We start from the raw sequence: 8916 nt of genomic DNA on the forward strand, positions 1-8916 counted from the left end.
AGACGTGCCGTGCTTGGTTGGAATAAAAAATATAAAACAAGGTCAACCCACAAACACATCTGACCTGATCATACTTATTACAACCCGTTTACAACCCGCCAATCCATTTACAATATAAATAAAAGGGTTTAATGGGTCGTGTTTGGAATACACAACTTTTAAGTGTTGATCATGTCTACGACATGACATCAATAAATACGAGTACTAAATCCAATAAATGGTCAATAGTCATGTCTGCATTTCGTGTCAATTTAAACCTATAAAATCTGAAAATACAAGTGTAATTTTATTGTGTAATTATCTTGGCTCATGAGTTTTGCACCAGCCTACTAAGTACACAGTGTTATTAGCATGACTGCGGTATGCAGTCATTAGCTCTAAAGTAACAAAGTGTTGTGTATGCATCTAATATTCGCATCTAAAAAAAAGTAATATCTGAATCGTTATCTGAATAACTATTTATACCTCTTTCCTCTGTTTCTTCATCGGTAGTATCCTCCATCACAGGAATCGGGTCAACTTTAACAGGAACCGGGTCAGCTTTAACGGGCAACGGGTCAACTTTAACAGGCAAGGGGCCCTGTGGGTTGCCAAAAACCGTGGTCAACATCTGTCTATGGCATTCGTCACAAAAGTAAAAGTAGGTGAAATGGCCCTCGTAAAGAAGCTTGTGCACCATTGCCCCCGGTAAAACCCGATGCACATACTCACTCATTGATGGTGGCACCACCCTATCTTCCAACCCCTGTTAATATTTAAATAAAAAATATATAAAAAAGATAACTATTAGATGGATTTGATATATATTTATTGAAATTACAAGCCTAGTCCAAAGTTTTCAAGTGGGTAACTAAATTTATGGACAGGGTTATCCTATTCTGTTAAGCGAGTGCGAAATGACCAAAATACCCTTGTTTAAGAGGTTGTTTGTAGTAAAAATGAACCTTAGGCAACTTAAAACCATTTCGGCCATCCCCCCTTTAACTAAACTTCTTAATCTGAACTTTTAATTAGTGTAGGTGGCACTTTTGACCCCTTTATTTATGTAAAGGTTGATTCGAGTTATATTTTATCTCTAACAAGTCAAATGGGCAAAATATATTTTAGTTAATTACTAAAATGGTGGTATGTCCATATTTTAAGTATGGTTCTTTGAAAAATTACATTGATTCCTGATTCCTGAGTAGTTTGAAATTGCAACACGGATTGGGTATTACCGGCCATCTCACGAATTTAAGGCCTGTGAGGGAGTTAGTGTTTCTAGTTAAATGCCTGTGAATGACTAAAATGCCCTTACTGCTAAAATGAGTCAAATGGGTTGAAAGTCTACCATAGTGTATTTTAATGCATAAATAAAACCTTCTAGATCATTTTTAGTTTTTTCTCAAAATTATAATTACGGAAGCAATAAAAACTTTCTAATCATATCTAAAAATACACTAATTATATTATTTATAAAAAAGTTTGACAAGTGAGTCCAACCCAAACCATTCTGCATAATGAGAAGAAAATGAACGAACCTGCCATATATGTATCGGGCCAAGAAACCCGGTCAACTCTTGAGGCCATCGTTTATATATAGACTTGAGCCAAAAGATGATACCTTTCCCTTGATGCTTCTTCTGGACATTAAGATCACTAATACTAAATCCCCAATTTGATACCTGCAACACTGCTTCCTCTACAAATGGTTTAACATTACCCTGTCGAACCGACTCCCCTAAATCCCGCTTCCAGAACTCTTGATATTTCAATTCTTCTATCATAACCGTGTCCTGCCAAGTCAACCAATTGTCCAATCAAACATCTACAAAGGAAAAAGATTTAAGTAAACACCTAAAATTAAAAGTGATCTTCAGTTGAGATTACTAACCCTTTTTCCAAGTGACAATGCGAGCCACTTATCAATTTGATCAACGTTTCCCGACAAGAATGTCTGTTGGTAAAAGTATGGAAGAAGGACTGGAAACTTTCGTGCTATAAAGTACATAAATTTCCTTCTAGAAGTCCATTTATCCCACGTCCTTCGTCTCTCAACTTTAGTCATGCTCGGCTCATAGGGGTTGATCATAGGTGCCACCATGAAAGCACCTGTACGTTGAGTTAATATCCCATAATCAGTTTCAAAACAAACATTCAGATATTATCCAAAGAATCTCGTTCAGCATAAATGATAACAAAAAGGTAACACACCTGCAATTCTATCGGGTATGTATTTGAGGGCAGCCCATGTGTGTAAGCTTCCACCCGAGTATCCAACCACCCAAAACTTGTCGGTTATATGAACAGCATATGACAAGTATAACATATCCATTGCTGATGACTCGAGGTTTCTAGCAGGATGAGGATCACTTTCCCCAAATCCAGGAAGATCGTATGACACCAATCGAATGCCAAATTCTTCTAGTAGTGAAACCTTGATTCCAGGTATTCCTATTTACCGTTTCTCTTAGTTTTCATTAAGCAATTTTCAAGAAACTTATCAATTGAATCGTATTTTTACCTGCTAAACGAGATGAAAGGAAAGAATGTGACGTGACCAGGGTGAATCGAGCTTGCTCAGATGAAACACCTTGCTCATGATAAGCCATGTGCCGACCATCCGGTAACAGTATACGCGTAGCATTTGCAGGATGTATGTGCAGCTTTTGTATCATGGGAATTGGAGCATCACTTTCAGAGGTTACAAATAGGACTGCATTCAGTTGATCATTATCAGTGAGATGCTTAATAACATTCTTGAAAAACACACATGCTCATTATTGACTTTCAGCAGTAGAAGTTTACAGGGAACAATTAGGGGTAAAACGAGCCGAGCCCTAGCTCAACTAGACTCGAGCTTGGCTCCTTTTGACTTAGGAGAGCTCGGCTCAATTAGAGCAAATTTTTAAACGCTCGAGCTCAGCTCATGAGTTGTGTCTAAAGCTCGGGCTCGGCTTGTTTATTATTCATTAACTAAGTTGCATACGTTTTTAATTATTTATATATATTATGTAAAAAAAACCTTAAACGAGCGTTAGCTCGGCTAGAGCTCGTGCAGTACCTAAAACGAGCTAAAGCTGGTTCGAGCTTGACTGTGTAGTGTGAAACTAATACATAGATGTCCAGAAGAGGTTAAACTTCTAAATACACAAGGCTCGTTAAGGCTCAATGAGCCTAAACGAGCTTTGCATACAAGCTTGAGCTTGGGGTCGATAACTAAACGAGCATTATTTGAGGCTCAAGCTCGGGTTCAATATTTCTTATTGAATGGCTAAGATATTAACTTATAAAACTAAGAAACAACATGATTTTCATCCTTAATTAAGCCTACAGAACAAGTAATTTAAAATTTCAAGTGCATAAAGCTGAAGATGCTTCATTGAAGCCATCAATCAACAATAAGATAAGTATATCATGTCGGTAATATTAAACATATTTATGTGATTAATTATTATCATATCTGTAATTTATATAATTAATCATATTCCTCTTTTTCCTAACAAAAAAAAAGTCAATTATCCATTCTCTATGCAAAAAGGTTAAATATCCAGATCAATTTTTTTTTACAAATTAAATAAATTATTTCAATAATGAATCAATATTAATTCTTTCAAGTACCTGCAATTAGAACCGCGAAAACGAAGGAAATGACGGTCCACGAATGCATCGGATCACGATCTTCCGGTAAATACTCATTCAAAAACCTCAGCTTCGTACACGCGGACTTACACGGACCGCCTAAATTCCGTACAACGAAGGAATCATCTCTCAATATACTCTGCTTCACCACATCTCTACATCCTTTACCAAACTCAACGCTCAATTCCGCCAATCCTTTAGCAAACTCCGTCGCCTGGTACCTCCAGTCCTCCGTCGACACTCTCGGAACGTAACCGCCGGCGTACGGCGGATTCACTCCGTCCATAGATCAAACTTCAATCGTCGGTGTGGATTGAATTATATCATTATTATTAATAGATGTGGACTTTGCAGTGGTTGCATGAAGGAGAGAGAAAGAGAGTGTGGTGGACTGATGGAGGGGTGGAAGTGTATAATTTGAAAGTGGAGGAACTGGTTATGTAAATAAGATGGATTTGATTGATGTGGATCTACGGCGGATAATTCGCCACGTGGGCAGGATGGAGTTAGTGGGAGTGTGGGACGGTAGATGATGACAGCGGTGGTTGGGTTTTTGTGTGGGTCCCAGGGGTAAAAAGTAACGGAACGGTTGCTAACCTGATTTTTGCCGGTTTAGTCACCGGAGAAGCTTTTATTATTTTCGTAATAATAATATAATTTTTTTATGTATGTTTGAAGTGTTCTTTTAAGGGTTTTAAGCTTTAAAAGAAAGTATTACTCGTATAAGTTAGATTGGTGACATGAGATTGTGAATGCTTTTTAAAAGTTATGAACACATTAAATTTGGTGACATAAGTATAAAATACGATAAAACTGATAATACTAGAACTTAAAAGTCAAAATAGAAGGGCTATGGAAAAGTATTAGAAAGGGGTATAGAAGACCACTTACTATAACACATACTCTTTAGGAGTACTATAACTTTTATAAAGAAATGGACGTTAGTTTCACGTTTTCAAAAGAAAAAAATGTTTTTTTCTAATTAACTTGTTTTGAGGTTGTCGAAGCACGAAATGAATCTGACCTGATCCATGACGATGTTTCCACGGATTTTCGAGATGAACGAACCACGTCTTGATCTTCTTCATCAGCTGTGCTTGAGACCTGCAATGGTTTTTTGGGGGTGTGGAGGTGACTGCTAAGATATCCTGAGGATTTCTTGTTTACAGACACAAAAAGTGGTGGTGGCTCTTATTGAGCATGACCCTCTAACAAGGAGGTGGAGACCTCCTTATATAGAGAGCCTCATGGCCACCATCATGATACCCTAATGGGCCTAGCCCAGTTAGGGTTACCTCCACAAAACCCCCTCAGCCCAATAACATTGTATTAGTCCATGTAATAAAATAAGCCAAACATAATAGATTTAGGGTCGTAGAACCGGGTTTTAGTACCATACCCCTACAAGCCCCCCAAGTCCAGCGTTGCTCTTGGGCGCGCAAGCGTCTAGGTGGAGCGCTGGACTTTATAAGGTGTGAGGCGGTTTTTTCCCTTTTCTTTGGCCTTGTCTTTATTGTCTTTTGAGTTTTGAGAAGTTTTCTTCATGATGGTGACATGTTGTAATAAAAGCCTGCGCGCGAGGCGACTTACGAGCTATAATAATAATGAAGCTTGCGCGTGAGGCGACTTACGAGCTATAATAATAACAGCTTGCGCGCGAGGCGTCTTATGAGCTGTAATAATAATGAAGCTTGCGCGTGAGGCGACTTACGAGCTATAATAAAGAAGCTGGCGCGAGAGGCGACTTACGAGCTATAAGAATAATGAAGCATGCGCGCATGACGACTTATGAGCTGTAATAATAATGGAGCCTGCGCTCATAGCGACTTATGAGCTGTAATAATAATGGAGCCTGCGCGCATGGCGACTTATGAGCTGTAATAATAATGGAGCCTGCACGCATGGCGACTTATGAGCTGTAATAATAATGAAGCTGGCGCGAGAAGCGACTTACGAGCTATAATAATAACAGCTTGCGCGCGAGGCGTCTTATGAGCTGTAATAATAATAATAATAGCTTGCCCGCGAGGCGTCTTACGAGCTGTATAAATAATAAAGGCTTGCGCGCGAGGCGTCTTACGAGCTATAAGAATAATAACAGCTTGCGCGCGAGGCGTCTTATGAGCTGTATGAATAATAAAAGCTTGCGCGTGAGGCGTCTTACGAGTTATAAGAATAGTAACAGCTTGCGCGCGAGACGTCTTATGAGCTGTAAGAATAGTAACAGCTTGCGCGCGAGGCGTCTTACGAGCTGTATAAATAATAAAAGCTTGCGCGCGAGGCGTCTTAGGAGCTATAAGAATAATAACAGCTTGCGCGCGAGGCGCCTTATGAGCCGTATGAATAATAAAAGCTTGCGCGCGAGGCGTCTTATGAGCTGTATGAATAATAAAGCCTGCGCGTGAGGCGACTTACGGGCTATAAGAATAATAACAGCTTGCGCGCGAGGCGTCTTATGAGCTGTAAGAATAATAACAGCTTGCGCGCGAGGCGTCTTACGAGCTGTATAAATAATAAAATCTTGCGCGCGAGGCGTCTTACGAGCTATAAGAATAATAACAGCTTGCGCGCGAGGCGCCTTATGAGCCGTATGAATAATAAAGCCTGCGCGTGAGGCGACTTACGGGCTGTAAGAATAATGAAGCTTGCGCGTGAGGCGGATTACGAGCTATAATAATAGAGCTTGCGCGCGAGGCGTCTTACGAGCTACTTTATGTCCCGCGCCACGTGCAGATGTTGCATGCACGTGCGCGTAGACTTTGGTTTTGTGTTATGCGCCACGCGCAGATGTTGCATGCGCGTGCGCGTAGACAGTGATATGTGTGAGCATGTGATGCGTAAGCATGCGTAATATGCGTGAGCATATGTGATGCGTGAGCATATGTGGTGCATGAGCATGTGGTATGAGGATTCCCAACCCTTGAGTTTGGCGCGTGTCCATATGGGATATTGTGAGGATTCCCAACCTTGAAGTTTGGCGCGTAGCCATATGAGATATTATGAGGATTCCCAACCTTGAAGTTTGGCGCGAAGCCATATGGGATATTATGAGGATTCCCAACCTTGAAGTTTGGCGCGTAGCCATATGGGATATTATGAGGATTCCCAACCTTGAAGTTTGGCGCGTAGCCATATGGGATATTATGAGGATTCCCAACCTTGAAGTTTGGCGCGTGGCCATATGGGATATTATGAGGATTCCCAACCTTGAAGTTTGGCGCGAAGCCATATGGGATATTATGAGGATTCCCAACCTTGAAGTTTGGCGCGTAGCCATATGGGATATTATGAGGATTCCCAACCTTGACGTTTGGCGCGTGGCCATATGGGATATTATGAGGGTTCCCAACCTTGAAGTTTGGCGCGAAGCCATATGGGATATTATGAGGATTACCAACCTTGAAGTTTGGCGCGTAGCCATATGGGATATTATGAGGATTCCCAACCTTGAAGTTTGGCGCGAAGCCATATGGGATATTATGAGGATTCCCAACCTTGAAGTTTGGCGCGTAGCCATATGGGATATTATGAAGGTTCCCAACCTTGAAGTTTGGCGCGTAGCCATATGGGATATTATGAGGATTCCCAACCTTGGCGTTTGGCGCGTGGCCATATGGGATATTATGAGGATTCCCAACCTTGAAGTTTGGCGCGAAGCCATATGGGATATTATGAGGATTCCCAACCTTGAAGTTTGGCGCGAGGCCTGATGCGCACATGCACGGCGATGGAGTGGTGACTCGTGAATGCGCGTGCATGGCGGAGGTCTCTTGCGCAAAAACCCAGATGGTGGTTTCCGCGGCGGCACATGCACGGCTGCGGAGTGAGAATCCGCGGGCGCGCGTACATGGCGGCGGAAGTCTGGTAATTTCTGGATCTGCAATTTTAGAGTCAGACTTGCAACTTTAGACCTAAAATCCAGGTCTGTAATCTAGATCTAGATCTGTAAATCAGATCTAGGTCTAGATCTGTAAATCAGATCTAGGTAGATCTGAAGCTCGGAGCAGATTTAAAACCATCACAGATCCGGAGACCTGATCACTTGAATCAGGCCGTTTCTTATTACCCAGATCTGGAAGCCTCTTTTTAGATCTATGGATCTTTTTGAGCTTTAATAGAACAAGCCTTGAAGCCTTTTTCTGTAAACTTCCAGATCTGGGTTTTTCCTGGGAGAGATCCGACAGCCGAGATGAAGATCGAAGGGCAGTTCGTTGCCGTCCCACGGATGGCGCCAATGTCGAAGCACGAAATGAATCTGACCTGATCCATGACGATGTTTCCACGGATTTTCGAGATGAACGAACCACGTCTTGATCTTCTTCATCAGCTGTGCTTGAGACCTGCAATGGTTTTTTGGGGGTGTGGAGGTGACTGCTAAGATATCCTGAGGATTTCTTGTTTACAGACACAAAAAGTGGTGGTGGCTCTTATTGAGCATGACCCTCTAACAAGGAGGTGGAGACCTCCTTATATAGAGAGCCTCATGGCCACCATCATGATACCCTAATGGGCCTAGCCCAGTTAGGGTTACCTTCACAAAACCCCCTCAGCCCAATAACATTGTATTAGTCCATGTAATAAAATAAGCCAAACATAATAGATTTAGGGTCGTAGAACCGGGTTTTAGTACCATACCCCTACAGAGGTAATTTTACTTAGGGTGGTGGTTTTTTTAACCTATGACTAACCGCTCAGAGTTAAAGTGTGTTTGATTAATTTAAAATACATCTATTGATGGCTTATGAAGTTTTTAATTGGTGAGTTTTAGAAGGGTTTTTCTAGAGAAACTCTCTAATACGTCCCGTATAGACTCAGGCATATAGGTCTCCCTGTATAGATTACCGTATAGTTTTATACATGGCGTATAGAGGGTGTGGGGTGTTCCTATAAAACCCTTTATAGAAACATGTAGACTCATTTAGAAGCTAAAGCTAAATCAGTCAATCTCTTAATCAGTTCTTAATAAATTCTAATTTTATTGTTGATTTTGTAACGATCTTCAATTTTATATTTGTGTTTGAATAAAAGTTGACTTTTCTTGACAAAATGACTTTGTTATCGTCATTTTTTTATTATAATAGTTATTATTATTTTATAGGTATATTTGATTTTATATTTATATCATCATCATTATTAAAATAAGATGACACCTAAACTACACAAAATAGGATTATAAACCTTAACATGGAGTAATCCAGAAGGAATACTTTTTTCGTTGATCATTTGTATTGTACTTTTTACTTTAAATTTGAATTGATATATTTGTCGTTACTATAAAAATTATTAAAATAATAA

The 8916-nt window shown here is 40.4% G+C and overlaps 1 protein-coding gene across 1 annotated transcript; it reads right to left on the reverse strand.

Annotated features, from left to right (window-relative positions):
• Positions 1-222: 222 nt before the first annotated feature.
• On the reverse strand, positions 223-3940 carry LOC143556663 (uncharacterized). Its single transcript, XM_077045931.1, has 6 exons — positions 3601-3940; positions 2504-2695; positions 2194-2433; positions 1874-2091; positions 1521-1775; positions 223-745 (listed from the first exon to the last, which is right to left on the reverse strand). Exons 1-6 carry the CDS (start codon positions 3905-3907, stop codon positions 419-421), a joined length of 1539 nt encoding a protein of 512 aa, XP_076902046.1. The 5' UTR covers positions 3908-3940; the 3' UTR covers positions 223-418.
• Positions 3941-8916: the final 4976 nt, after the last annotated feature.

Source organism: Bidens hawaiensis, unplaced genomic scaffold (assembly GCF_021521415.1).
Source record: "Bidens hawaiensis isolate Kalapana, Puna unplaced genomic scaffold, B.hawaiensis_p1.1 tig00018666_1, whole genome shotgun sequence".
Classification (NCBI taxonomy): Eukaryota; Viridiplantae; Streptophyta; class Magnoliopsida; order Asterales; family Asteraceae; genus Bidens; species Bidens hawaiensis.